The sequence below is a fragment of the Nothoprocta perdicaria genome, unplaced genomic scaffold (genome assembly GCF_003342845.1).
Source record: "Nothoprocta perdicaria isolate Ctin4 unplaced genomic scaffold, notPer1 scaffold_143, whole genome shotgun sequence".
Taxonomy (NCBI): Eukaryota; Metazoa; Chordata; class Aves; order Tinamiformes; family Tinamidae; genus Nothoprocta; species Nothoprocta perdicaria.
The window spans coordinates 305251-320259 of record NW_020454572.1 but is presented as its reverse complement, the minus strand read 5'-3'; the positions used below and the strand labels follow the sequence as shown (position 1 = coordinate 320259).

The 15009-nt window shown below is 43.4% G+C and overlaps 1 protein-coding gene across 1 annotated transcript; it reads right to left on the bottom strand.

Annotated features, from left to right (window-relative positions):
* Positions 1 to 1217: 1217 nt before the first annotated feature.
* On the bottom strand, positions 1218 to 14970 carry KCTD19 (potassium channel tetramerization domain containing 19). The gene is made up of 17 exons (XM_026034324.1): positions 14919 to 14970; positions 13676 to 13969; positions 12302 to 12452; positions 11761 to 11952; positions 11111 to 11233; positions 10672 to 10882; positions 9722 to 9882; positions 8706 to 8815; positions 7401 to 7543; positions 6280 to 6363; positions 5300 to 5408; positions 4077 to 4728; positions 3880 to 3942; positions 2928 to 3062; positions 1845 to 1999; positions 1618 to 1719; positions 1218 to 1316 (listed from the first exon to the last, which is right to left on the bottom strand). Exons 1-17 carry the CDS (start codon positions 14958 to 14960, stop codon positions 1218 to 1220), a joined length of 2826 nt encoding a protein of 941 aa, XP_025890109.1. The 5' UTR covers positions 14961 to 14970.
* Between the last annotated feature and the right edge of the window lie 39 nt (positions 14971 to 15009).

The following is a 15009-nucleotide window of genomic DNA, read 5'->3' as shown; positions in this document are numbered from 1 at the left end:
TGGTGACAAGTGACATCCAAGCTTGCTCTTGGGCTGCGACATTCTTAGCATGCTTAGAAGAAACAAAGAGGKGCTTTTAAAATACCTGTATCAAGGTACTGGCTTGCTGCCGAGCTCGTGTTTGCTCCTGGTTTATGAGGGGCGAGAAACCTGTGTTCCCCGAGTGAGCGAGAAGTCCTGTCACCCGCAGCCTTAGCAGACAGAGCCCTAGTTTATCTGTAACTTCAGTTTCTCCCCGTATCGACTGCGGAGGCTTGATCCATCCTTCCTTCCTCCCCAGAGCATCACTGGGGTCTCAAATATAAAATAAAGCCCACGGCCTCCTGAGTTACCTCTGCCCAGACACTGCRATCCCTCCAGCTGGGCACGTTCAGCGCTTGTTGATGTTAATAAGCTGAACGTTACTTTTCACTCCTGTGCTTTTTTTAGACAGCAAACAGAGCACAGTTGACATCTTTGTACGAAATTGTGTGGGGAAAATTGCACAGGGAAGGCTTTTTTTTAGCAGTTACTATTTCAGATACTCGCTCAGTTAATGCAGGATTTGGGGCTGTCAAGACAGCAGCAGCTCATGTCACAAGAGGGAACGAATTTACCAAACCAACAAGGAACGTGACTCTTGCCCAGTTCCGCAGTGTCAAAAGGTTTCTGCAGTGCTGGAAAAACCTTGATTAATGTTTACCTGGCTGTTTTTTCAGGGTTTGATTGATTGGCCTAATAAAGGTTATTTTCTTTGTACGAAGCCTCTTTGCATTGTATGCTGACTGCTAATTTTAGCAGGGCCAAAAAAGACCAACAGCTCCGTTTGCAGATGAAGTGCTGCGGGTGTCCTGGCCAAACAGGGTGCCAGGACAGGGACAGCCCTTTGCCCGGGCACTGGGTGGGTGAGAATGGGGGTGTCTGAGGCACCCGAGAGCAGAGAGGGCTTCTCAACAGACCTAGAATTCCGTCCTGGAATTAAATGCCCTGTCTGGAAAGTGTTTGGGACAATGCACCCAAGCAGGAGGAGAGAGGATGGGGATGTCGGGTCTCCTGCTTTCTCTGACAAGCAGGGTCTTCTGGCAAAGACCCTTCCAGGGGAGAAGAGAGGCGGGAAAGAAGCCGTTCAAGGTTAAATGATGGCTGGGCTCATTTCCAAAAGCCTTTTTAGGCACCTGACAAAACMAAAATATTACAAAGAGGAACTGTATCAAATTTTTATTAGCGTTTCTGCAAACTTACATTTCCAASGCCAAGTAGGATACTGCTCTAGCAAAGCCTCTCCGTATCAGGACATCGATGCAGCGGCTGTACTTGCGTGCAAAGGGCAGGGTAAACTGCAGAGCACAGAAACGAGGCCCGTGTTACCCCCCAGCTCACAGACAGACTCTTTGCTCGCTGGTTCTTCACCAGCCCCCATTTCTGGGGGTCTGCAACCCCCCATCTTTGGGTGCAGAAAGCAAGCCCGTAAATGAGCTGCGCAATTTTGTGCTTCTGGTACGACGCTGCGTAACGTCAGTGATGGTGAGCTGTAAAACAACCCTTCTCCTCACTTCACTCAGGCTATAATCAAACCCTKCTTAAAAAATAAATACATGCTCAGCCGTGTTGCCTCCCCTGGTGGCCAGCAGCACTTACTTCCACCCACTTGAGCAGCGCCTCACAAACGCATCCATCTCCTTGAAAACATCCCGTGCTCAGCAAACTCGCCACGAAGTCCTTGGGGTTCATCTGCAGGGTCTGCAATAGGGAGCACACGCCTGGCGTGTCACCGAGGAGGTCCCCTAGGCCACGTCGTGTCCCCCCACCCCGTCCCAACCGCCTGAGCAGCCAGGCCCATGCGGGGAGCTCTGAACTTGTCCTACCCAGAGCCTCTTCACGAGCGTCATGACTTGGGCTGTGATTTCCTTGGGATCCTTCTGCTTTAGTGAGTCCAGGATAACCCCGGTCAGGAAACAGTGGCATTTCCTAGCGTAGAATATCTCGGCATGCGAGAGGGCAAAACTTAGAAAAACTGTATCTGCAAAGGACAGGGCAAGGAATTAAAAGTGTTTGAAAGATAAGTAGTTATTTCCAGCTAACGTTTCATTTCCCTAATCCTGCCTTTGACTCCTTTAATCTCTTTCCTAGCCCAGATTTTTAAAGCAATCAAATTCTACTCAGTTTTTAATCTGAGCTCTAAATGAGGGTTGGCTGCAGCAGCAATTGAACACGGATTTCAGAATATTCATTTGAGTTTTATTTTTTATGTCATTGTTTATAATGGGCATGTTACGTATATGTTGCATACACCCACAGCCAGCTACATATACAGGCCACACCGATTGATACCTCCTGCAGGGACAACAGGAGTGAGATAAAAGGAGGCACTGATCAGCCAACAGCAGCCTCTGGCCACATTATCAGCTGGATTCCCAGGGATTCGGATGTGGTCCCGTGAGGGAAGCAGCACCGTGTCCGGGAGGCTCTTCCCCCAGCAGAATATTTTCACCCAGGCTTTTAGTCTCTTTAGGCTACAGCTTGTAACAGCCGGGTCATTTAGAGTATGACTAATTAGAGGGGTTTTTATTTTCCCTCTCTCTATTCTGTTGGGATTTACGGACCCTACTTTGGTACAAATGGAAGGGCTCTGTCCCGCTTTGTGCTCGCCCAAGTCGGGGTGTGAGAGCGCAGGGTTTGGAACAGCCCAACAGAAACAACAGGTCTGCTGCGATAACTGTAAGCACTGAGCAACACCTGGCACAACGCGTGGCACAACGCGTGGCACAACGCGTGGCACAACGCGTGGCACAACGCCTGGCACAACGCCTGGCACAACGCCTGGCGCCGGACACGCCGGCCGTGTCACCGCCAGCTCCGTGGCCGTCCTGCGGCTCCCGGTCCCTGCTCACCTGGGGCCAGCGCGGGGCTGCGGGGCTGGCGCGGGCGGGAGCGGCGGCGCGGCGCGCTGTACACCAGGCTCTCCTCGCTGCACGTGCAGAGCCCGTCCCTGCCCATCACGGGCGGGTGCTCGACCCGGAGGATGAGGCCGGCGCTGCTCTGCTCTCCCCGAACAACGCGGCCTTGTGCATTGTCCGTTGTCTCTGCGAACACACAGCRGTTGGGTGGCACGGTAAGGGCTGCACCGACAGCAGCGGCATTAAAGCGTTTGCTCGGGTGCAAGTCCGACCTCTCTATCCATAATTTGTCTTTATTCTGCTGGGATGKTTGGTCAGAGAAGGCAAAGGGCAAATAGAGAGAAAATTACTCCTACAAACAGAGAGAAAACTTTAAAGCCAAAGATTTAYGACCTTAAATATAACGTGACTGGTCTTCTCTACTCCTCTCTTTCACAGGGGATGTTTAAAAAGAGCAACCATTAAGCATTGCTTAACCAAACCCAAGTACATTCAGTCTGGATTTTTTTCCAAAAGATAAGAATTTTATCCAACAAAATAATCATCTGGATCTCACTGCTGTAGTCACTAAAACATCCGCAATCTTTTTAAATACGTTTTGCTTGCCCCAAAATTAAATTCTGTGAAAACTTGCGCCGCTGCCCACTGTGGGAGCAGCGAAGTTGGGTCTTCGTTAACTGGGATGCTGCATTTTGTGCTATCCCCAGGTGTGACTAAACTATGTCCAGTGTTTCTGGTCACAACACCGTACCTCTGAGCAGCCAAAGATCTCAGACACAGGCAACTGTGCAGAGCAAATCACCTTTACTGCTCCTCACACAGCCACAGAGGCAGGGCACCAAGGAGATCATTAAAGAACAAGGTTATTAATGCAGGTCAATTAAGACGCTGCTCCACCTTTCTGCTAATTACCCTTGTGGTGGTCAGCTCTGCAYGGAGCAGCAATGAAAGCAGCCCTGCAGTCACGGTCGGGCCCCTGCTCAACAGCTGCCAATTAACTTACTGCTTTTCATGGGGATGAATTCCAGCGGCGAGTGCTGGTCCCCTACGGCACCCGGGAACCTTCCTACAAGCAGGAGGACAAGACCATGGTTGAGACTCTTGCTCTAAAATGCACAATCCAAGTATTTTACTTGTATAAGTGGTGCAGTTTGTGGCTGCTATCTCTTTTGCAGGCGACTGCCACAGAGCATCACCCACCTTGTGCTTGCTCCCAGTTTCTGCTCTCGGCAGCTCTCCCCATTGCAAGGGCAGYTTCTATGGCGTTGAACTGGTGTTTTCCAGAGAGTGGAGTAACTGGCAAGCTCTGCTTGAACACGTATGAGCACAGCTGCTGTTCTTCAGCCCCAGCTTTGTATCTAGCCATGTTGTTATTTTCTATTGCACAGCTTATTTTCCCAGCAGAAGCAGCAGGAGAGCCCTCCACACCACGGTGCTTCCCGGGAGYGTCATGCTGGGATACGTGGTCCGTGATATCCCCATCAGATACAGCCACGTGTTGGAAGTCACATCTCTCGGAGCTCATCATGTCCCACTCCTTTACCAGGGAAATCAGCTTCTGGATGGGAGTCGCGGAGTCTTTGCAATCGAATTTCTTTGCTAAACTGCTTTGGATCCCTCTCTTCCTTGGAGGGCTTCCCGAGTGCTTGTAATAGCCACAAGCCACCTGGATGTCGGAGGACTTGTGGCATCCTCCAAGTTTACTCCTCCGCTTCGCCCCTCGCGCCCGCGAAATCATTCTGCAATACCTGGCTCTCTCCTCACTGGCATCTTGCTTTGCCTTCGGATCCTTTATTTTACTCCACGTATTAATATAATGTTTATTGACATCCACAGCTGCATAGGAATATTCCTAAAAACACCATGAAATGCTGTTACTTTCTTTGTGTCACAGGAAGAACAAGGTTTGCTTTCCACGCCACTTTACGCTGACACCAATGACTAGAAAAGCAATCAGAGCACCCAGCTCTTAAGCTCTGGACTCTTGATTTTTGCAGCATGCACTAATTCAAYAAAAACCTCAAGGAAAGGCCAGCACACAGGGCAGTGCTCGAGCAGCCCTCCTGAAATCCCCTGTGGAAGTCTGACAGGATTGCTGAAGGAGAAGAGAGTGGGGTGGATCTCCTCCTAGGCCACCTGCAAGCTGCCTCATTACACAAGGAGCCCTCTTATGTTTTTGCAGCATTTAAACAGAGTTGCTGCTACTCCCTATTTTCATTTGAAGTCTGAAGATTTTTTTATTATTATTTTCAACTGAAGAGATTTCAAAAGTTCTTTTTTTTTTGCACTGATTTTGAAATTTTAAAAATCAAATTGAAAAAATGACTTTTTTGAAAACTGCCCAATTTGAATTTGACACATTTCTAGGCCAAATTGCTTTTAAAAACATTTTGTGGCAACACACCCTGACACCCACATCTTACTTCTTTCAAGTCTTTGCTGATCTGAGTCTCCTTATTCCAAGTCTCAATGCTTAATCCTCCACGTGGAGAAGAAGCTTCTTGGGGAAGTTCACGGGTTTTGATCCATAATCTAGAAATTGAATATTCACAAACGTTTTAGAACTGCTTGCAGGCACATCACCCAGCAGGCCTCACATTTCCAGTCACCGGTCTATGTGCATTTACGAGGAATTGGCTTTAAACTACTGGGGAAAGAAAGGAGTTCACAATTATCCCTAATGAGCAATGTAACGGTGGCAAAACATCAGTCTTTTTTATTGCCCATTTGCAATAAAAATTTGATTTAGATACACAGGAGATAAAAATGGCTTGTCCCCAAGATGCTCCATCACCCACAAATCCTCAACCCATGGATTCATTTAAGCCTCGTTGATCAACTCAAGTCCTGGGAGCTACTTTTCTACTTTTCTTTTTTTTTATTTATTTTTTTAATGAAGAACTTCTGGACGATTAAGGGAGAGAGCTATTCAGATTCAAGTCAGGCTCTACATTGTTATTATCACACATGGATTTTAAGGAGATGGATGCCACAGTTTTTGAAGGAGAGCTGCACAGTCCCCTGCTTAAGCAGCACTGGTCTTTGCAAAGACCAAGACATTGGTCTGTGCAAAAACATCTCATGATGGATCAACCTGTAAAAAGTTCTGCCTTATTTCCAAGGAGAACTTGTCTAAAATCACATACAATCTGAGCTCAGTCGTTCTGTGTGATACTTCATTCCCTATTTCCTGGTTGCTGCAGAACTGCTGTCTTACTCCTTGGTCCAAAGAGCTCACAGGGAAGAGCTATGGCCCAAAAGACAGGAATTGATCATCCTCCAGTGGCCATATTTCAGGAGGAAGAGAGCAAGTTGTGCTCCTTCCAAAGGACAAACACTGCTGGGCCAAATGGAAGGACATTATGCTATGGGAATGAAAATAAAAAGAGGGAACTGTCTCTACCTGTATGCGTCACAACGATAAAGTGCCTCTAAAAGGGAAGGGATCTGGTACTCCTCTGCTTCTTGACAAAATAGAGGCCATTCCCTGGAAGATGTCAATAAACTTAACTGTAAAATCAGTCAGTTCGACCTTCTCAGATTATACCTGCCAAATGCATGCTAATTTAGGAGTATTATGCAGTTGCTACATAAAATGAAAAATATATTCATGTAACTGGTTTTCCTTTCAACATAGGGAGCAACCGCCTAGCATCAACAAGAAACCAAAGCCCTTCTACCTGTTTCACACGTGACACCCAAATAATGACCAAAATAAATCTGCCATGGGTGACCAGAACCATTCCCAAACACRTTTAGTTTGCTTCTATGTATATAATTTTAGTTTCTGACATTCTTATCTGGCCTCCTATGTCTTTGATGACACAGGTGAGAACAACAGGGGTTAATATATCAAATAGCTCAGAAACCACTGGTGATTTTTTTCTATGGACTTTTGGAAAGAGAATGGAAATACATATTCTTTCTATAAACAGCTAAATGTGCCCAAAATCACCATAATAAAGTTTAGAGGCCTCAGAGACTGAAGCACCCACAGATGAGGAGTTCTCTCTCCTTTCAGGAGCCCTGTGTTCCTTCATTCCCTTACCCCTATTACTACCCCCTATTTTTATTTGGAAGATACATTTTTCAGCATCACTACAGAGATACCAGTAGAGGGGGCAGAGGGAGTGTTTTTCAGCTGCATTAAACTCACTGTCCCTGCCCCAGAATAAAAAAGATAAAAATCAGAAGATAGATGCAATAAAAATATCTTCAGTTGGGAAACTCTCATCTTTGGAAGTCTTTTTCCTTAAACATGTGCACATCTGTCTGTGACACGTTTCTCTGCAGTAAAAGGGCCCAGTATACCAATCATTACAATAAATGTATGCAATATCTTACAATAATCAAGTCCTCATCCTCCATAAGCCCAGCTTAGATAGCAAGGTTTAACACAGGACTGAAAATTCCTAATTCTTTTGGATGATATGTCAATGTAAATCAGAAAATACAGCCCCATGCTTTGCTTTTCTACAACTATCTAATATAAAAGAAAGAAACACATGAATTCATTCTGCTTACTTAAATTCAGATGGCAAAAATAACTTGCCAAGTCTTAGAAAGTTGAGAACGTGCCGAAACATCTGCCCATCACCATGGATGAGAAGGCTTTGACCATACGTGATCCAACAGACTTTCTTGTCATTTGACAGCAGCTCCGGGTACTACAGAAATAAAAACATATTTAGACCCTACAGAGAACATTTTCCAAGAACAGGAGGTCTTCTCCTSTCACATGAAAGCCGTTCTTCAACCTGTGGAATAACAAATGTAGAAGAGTAATTTTAGATGAGGGAATTAATTGTCTTACCTATGGGGGCCATTGTTTTTTATTTTAAGAAAAACTGCGAAACCTGTTGCAGATTAAGCACATTAATCGTACTAYGTGCTAAATTACTGTCCTGTTCATTGATATTTGTAGCTTCATGAATCCTCAATGCAGAAATCTGAAAAACTTCAAAACGACAATCCCCTATTACAAGACTTTTGGAGTCAGTATCCGTACTGCATTAGGTTGCTCACTAGGCTGCCCTGGGCTCTGCAGAGATTCCAGCTCTGGAATCACAATCCACGTCCACGCTGCATCGGAGCTGACAAGTTGTACGAACAAAACGAAGTCTGTGTCACTGCTCAGCAGTGAGTTACGTAGTGCTCACAGTGCCCTTTGAAAAGGGCACACAGACTGAGCTCTAGCTGCCTGCAAACCACAGCAAGGCACAGAAGGGCTCTTCTAACGGAGAAATTATGCAGTTTTCTCTGCTTGACACTGGTGACAAGACATCGCTGGCACAGCAGAAAGCTTTCAAGAAGCCAAGAGGCTGGGTAAAAAGTGGCTATTCTCAAGTGTGCCCTTTACTTCATGCTAATGTACAAAATACAGTTGGGATCCTCCTTGGCTAGAGGCAGTCTGAGAATCCTACTTGCAACTGAAACCTGTTATTTTTATTTTTTTTTAATAAAAAAACTCTTTTTAAAGAGTTTTATTTTTGTGCTCTGAGGCTMCATCTTTCCTACTGAATTTATCTACCTTGGGAAGTGATCTGTGGCTCACAAAGCGGTACAGAGAGTGCTCAGGAGCAGTTCCCTGTGGAGCAAATTGGCTCTGTCCACATCGCAGGACACCTGGACCTGGGTGTGATTGTCCTAAACACAGTTAAGTTGAAAAGAAACCCACACAAAATGACAAATATCATAACAGGAGGGACGGGCTGTCATTTAAAGTAGCCTTTTTTTTTTCAGAAAAATATGGAGCATGAGTTATATATCTTGGGTCCTGACTTAAGAAGGTTCCTGTTACAGCAATCCAAAGATCATTGATCACAATACCTTCAATAAAGTCTGTAAGTAGGTCTCGTACCAGTTGCTTCCAACATAAACTTTCACAATCTGATGCAATGAGCAGGCTGATACTTCTGCCGTCCAGTCTGCATCTAGAGCTGGAGTAACAAAGCAAAGGTCAGAACCAAACAATTCTAACAGGGCCAATTTTATGGYAGATAATAGTTAATAAGACACTGGATAATATAGAAGTTTTGGATACCTCTTAAGTCTGGATTAAGCCCACATCTTACCTTTGTAGAGAAGAGATGGAAAGTGTTTGGCAAAAGCACTGACAGTGTCGTTCACATTATTATTTACACTTAGCAATTCCTGTGATTCTGCTTTAGGAAAACTGGAATGGATATCCATCCAAAAAGGTTGTTTAAAAATTATTTTTAAAAAATTAATATAAGGAATTATGATTCTTACAACAGCTCAGGTCTTTACAGAAGATACCCATGAGTCACACTTAAAAAAATTAATTATAGGACAACAGATTATAAGAAGTAGATTCTCTAAACAAYGCACGGGTGTGTGCTTGGATCACATGCAGCTGCTCTAATGCACCTATTCACCTTCAGTAACACCTAAAATTGAGGCATCATTTCTTGTTAAAACATTTGAGCTGCAAAGCTATTTCTTCTAACATGTGTTATCCGACATACCACACGATAATGACTAATGAGAAGAAATTGCTGTTTCAAATTAATATCAAGTTCTCCTCCTTAAGGTTATAATTTCACCTAAGAATGGGTAAAATTCACTCTTTTCCATTTTCACGTTCTCTGCTTASCAGGGCAGGGGAGCACTTTGAACTTAACTTTGATAGCACGGATTTCCTTGATCGGCATCGGTCAGTTAACAAAGCCAAYGGGCGACAAGAGACCTCAGGAAAACAGACACTTTTCAACAGTGAAACCTTTGGTTTCCTTTGATACCATAATAATTCCTCAAAAGTAGGTCTAGATCATTTATTATTTATATTTATTTAATATTATTCATTCTATCCTGAATTAACTTACTATAATCTCTGCACTTTGCTGGCACCTGTCGCTTCAGAAAGCATTTTAAAGCATCTTTCATTGGCTCATATGTAATGTCCCTTTTGTCCAAATAAGCACAAAGTTCCTGGATTTCACACTTATTTTCAGTAAGAGGGAGTCGGCCAGTTCCCAACCAGTTCCTATCCAAAAACAGAGGACATCACTGAACTTTTTATTCCTTCTCTGACCATTTTCACCGTTTATTTTTAATGAAGAGATATCAATAAAAATGAATCCTTAATAAAAAGCTACCTCTACGACTCACATACTGTATTGTACTTAAAGCCTTTAAAAAAATAATGTCTTCATATATGTGGTTTGGAAAAATCAAAAGGTGTCTTCTGTCACTGCAAGGATGTCTGAACTTGTTGATATTTTCACTTATTTCAGAAAAGTGATTTTTTTTTAATGATTCCCTAGGGAGCCATTCTCTCATAAGATAGGAGATTTTATTAAACCAGTAGCTTGGCATGGTAGTAAGCCTGAGAAATAATGCTAAGAACAAGCTAAGAATAACTAAGCTGAAACCTGGTATTCAGATGTCTAAGTTCTTTGTGGCAGTTTAGTCAAGTGGAGTCAAAATCCTCATCTATTCTTTTTTATAATCCTCATCTATTCTTTTTTTATATACAAATGGTATCATTTTTATACCATTTCATTTTCGTAATGCAGATGAATGCTAACACTGACACACAAGTATATTAATCAAAGCCAAATTTGGTGACACAACTATTCCATAACTGACTTACGCCAAGAATAGGTGTATGGAATAAAAACCTAAGAACAGATTGGGGCACTGGGCGGCCAACTGTGCAGTCCAATACTTTGCAGTGCTTATATCTGGCTATTGAGCTGTGAAAAGGCACTCCCAGCAGGCACACAGGAAAGCAAACTCATCTCATGGTGAATTATGTGAYGGGGAGCCATACTTCACGTGCTGGAAGAGGACCCCGTTCCCAGAGATGTACAGCCGGTTTCTGTCTAAACTGCTGCTGACGGAGAGCTGCCCCAGGGCTGAGTCGGGGTATTTGACGAGCAGACCAAGGGCCAGGACGTAGAGCGGGGCTCGCGCGGGCGCCTCGGCCCCCGGCGCCCGCCTTTCGGAGCCCTCCACACCCCCTTCAAGGCTGGAGCAGCTGCCTGCACAAAAACAAATGCACGGATAAATTAAGACTTGAGAAAGAGTAATATTCATTGCAACACTTCCCTTTATTGCCATGTGTATGGAAATTAATTGATAAGACTACTTAGCTGAAAGCACCAACCGTACTAAGAACATTGCTGATTGAAGCACTGAGTCTCACAACCAAACTCACTATCAAACCAATCCATAATAATAAGAAAATATAATTTTGTTCATTATCTTACCCCTGTAGATTTTCACAGCATCTGTAAGCTTTGGGATTCCCAAAAGGGCAACTTCTTCTTCCAAAASATCTAGGCTGGAGAAATCATCGGGCAACAGCATCTCCTCCGAGCGAAGAAAATTCACTTGGAAATAAAAATGAAATACAGGCAGTGTGTGTTGATGGCATTCCCAACACTCAACTCGAGCAAAAAGGGATTCTTAGGATTTCTACCAGCATTACTATTCCCTAGTGCAKGCAACAGATAATAAATATATACAAGGAGTTTAATAAACATATACGAGGAGTTATTTTGTCTCTCGAGATGAAATCCTGAAAGCAGAGCTTTTTTGGGGTTCATCTTTTASAGGCATCCTGTTTTCTCTGCTGACACGACAGACTAGGCATCGACTTCCTCGCTCTGTTTTGGCCAGGTACCTGATTTTAGGTATTGGGACATGGATGTTGGAGGACTCTTGGTAGGGGTTTGTTTCTTGGTTCACTGGACAGTAAAATCAGCGACAGTAAAACCAAAACAAGATCCTGATCTTTGTATGGAAAATAGACAGAAATAGTTTAATACCAAAAATACTATTTAGACCTATGWAAATAAAACCAGCTTTTGAGAAACAGAAGTAGATTAAAAGCATTTGCTTCCAAAGCACAGTTTACCTATGAAGCGGAATTCGCTGCAGTTGCACTCGATCAGAGCTGCGTTCTCAAGGAGCCACAGCAAATTGTCATCATTAATTAGCACAGGATATTTCTCCACCAAATCCAGTGGCAAAAAGTAGTAATTCACTTCCTCTTCTGTATCGAGTAACGGTGTATCCATTAGCCCTAGGGGAGCTCTCTCCTGTAATCCTTGGGGGAGAAAATTAGGGAAAAAATATGTAAATAAAGAAGGATGCAACTCAAAGATACATTTTGGCGAGCTGAATCTACAACAGAAAAGCCTGTAATAATTCTTTGGAATATTTAACACTGATACTCTCTAAGCACCAACCCCAAGCAAACACATAAACAGACAACTGGAAACTGCGTGTAAATATAGAGCAATACATCAAAATCCTTTCAATTCTGCAACGACCAACATTTCTGAGTTGGTCTGAATGCAGGTGACCAACCTAGCGGTTACACACCAAAGATACAGAGGTGAAACAGGAATTCCCTGCACGAGCTCTACCCYGGGAAGGGAAGGTGGGACGTTTACCTGAGCAGGCTGGACTTTTGAGAGGGATCTCCGAGGGTTTGCTGATACATTTCCGTGTTCTCCAGTAGTTCAGAGATGCTCTTTCAGCTATGGGTATATCTGCGTGCCGGACACGTAAATTATGTTTCCCCTCCTTCAAATTTTCCAAGGTCTGGTAAGATGCATAAAGGTTTTCAATCAGCTATTTCAATTCAAAAAAAAATGAATCCAGGAACTAAAAGCACCCATAGGAAAATGTCTAATCCAGGTACGCAGTTCTTCACACCTACTTAAAAGTGGAATATTGTATACAGAGACAACAAGGCACCTCTTAACAGATCCCAGAGCACTTGGCTTTTACAGACGTTAACAACATCACACAAAACTATCTTGCTTCAAATGAATATTTGGCTCAATGATAACAATCCTAGATAGTCTCAATCCTAAATAGTCTACATTTGCTCATCTTTTACCAAATGATAATCAAACACTGATTGTTTAATGATAATTTTAATCTTTGAACAAATGGTTAATYATTATGGCAGGCTGCTATCCACAAAGTAGCTTTGGAGTCATGATTAGATTTAAAATACACGTGCAAGGTAAGTTTATCAACTGAAACGGCCGCACTGACAGACATTTAAAAGGCAGAAAATGCAAGAGTTTAAGGTCCTGGTCATACCAGAATAATCTGACAACTGCTAATAGACTCCTTGAGATTTTGTTGTGCTTCCTCTCCCTTTTCAAACTATTTAATGATGCAACATCTTTAATTACACTGCTAAGAAACAAAGGAATAACTAAAATAACATTTTGGCTAAATATGTCAAGCATTGCTGAGACAACTCCACAAAAAGTATTAGAAACACCCCAAAAACAGAGTTTAAATTACAACTAGAAAAAAATGCAGCCGCATAGGAAAATACACTTTAATCCATCCATAATACAATGTAATCCATCCAGGAAACACCAGCTCTTACCTTACACTTTAGTTACACCACAACATACTTACAGCCAAAGCGTAAACGAAGTAGTTTACTTAGAGATGTCCATTTAACTATTCCATTTGTGGTATCACAAAACAGGGGAGAAGGAACTGCTGTTTGCCACGCATGTAGTTTTACTACATGTTTCCATGTAGTAAAAATAAGCAGCAACTGCTGGAAGTCCTCTGGCAGATCACAAATCAACAAATTTCCACAAATTTGGAACATTTTCTGTGCTCACCAGTTGTTACAGATGAGTTGAATGTGGAAATTAATTGCCTGGCTACCTACTCCACATAATGAGGTTATATGCACAATCTCCTTGACATCCTTCTACAGCCAATATCATCGAGGAATGAACAAATTCTATAGGAAAATCATGCAGAATAACAGAATAGCCCATTTTTACCTGTAATAAAGGAGTCAGCTGCAAACCTAGTGCTTGCTCATACAATAAATTCAATTCAGCACAGCTGGAAAAAGACAGTTTTGAAGTCTGCAGGTAATAATGAAGGTGTCTAAATGTAAATCCATCTTGGTCAATAAATAACCTTAGATTTTCAGAGTGATCTAGTACAGAGGTTTCTTTCCAGAGCAGAGACTCGGGAAACTGGGCAACTTTACTCTGGGGAATGGAGAAACGCCAGCCACCAACATTAAAATTAATGGTCTCTTCTGCAGATTCACTAATGTCCTCTGGTTCCTTCAAAGGARAAAAGGAAAATCGTATCAACAGGCAAGAACGAACCCCCAAACCTTTAAAAAATGGACAATTTTATTATCCCACCCATTATCCCAATTTTATTTAACACCCACTCAGCTTTGTATTTTTAATTTTCCCTTCTGTGGGAGCATACCTACCTTATTTTTTGGCAAAGTGGTCCAAAATGGATGGTATGGGGCAAATTACCCATTGCATCCCATCCCCATTCATTCAGAGCACYCAAACCCCACATTTAATAGTGTCTAGAGCCACAGGTCATATGAAGTCAAGAAATAAACCTATAAACTTTGTTTTGCATAATATACACCCCCGGTTAATACTTGTGGAGGGGAGGAAAGGGTCAGACGACTCAGAGCTTGTTAAACAAAATACGAAGAACATGTTCTTTAAATACTCAAGGCAAATGGATTCGAAAGCTCCCAAGGTTGGGAATAAAAGGGGACTGACACAGCTGCAAGCTCGTTAGCTTGCGGAATTTTGTTATCAACCGGGAAGAAGAAAATACATGAGGAAAGATGGAAATATATGAAGAAGAAAATAAAATATAAGGCAGATACTGTCCCACACATCTCTGTGTAGCCTCTCAGTATCTCTGAGTAACCACAGGCAGTTAAGCTGAGGTAAAATTCACCTCCAGCAGACCCAGCTGAAGGGCTGTTTTGGGGCAGTTACTAAACCGAGATGCCCGTCAGCCTGTGAGCTTGGAAAATAGACCCAAAAGCCAGTTCAGGCYTAAAAATATTAATAAAAAAAGGGGATGGTCCATCCTAGATGGATGCCAGCCTCAAAACACACAGAGGAGCCGCAGTATTGGCTGTAAAACATGATTCTCGGAAGAAGAAAAACGATGATATGGGACATTTTGAACATAACCGCAGGGAAGCAGGGGGAAAGGATGGGGAAGGTGACCGGGAACCAGGGCACGAACCGAGGACCCGACCGCTACCACCGGCCCCGGCGCTCCCCTCATGGCGACGGAGCCGCCTCGGGGCCGCCTCCTACCATGGCGGCCGCGCCGG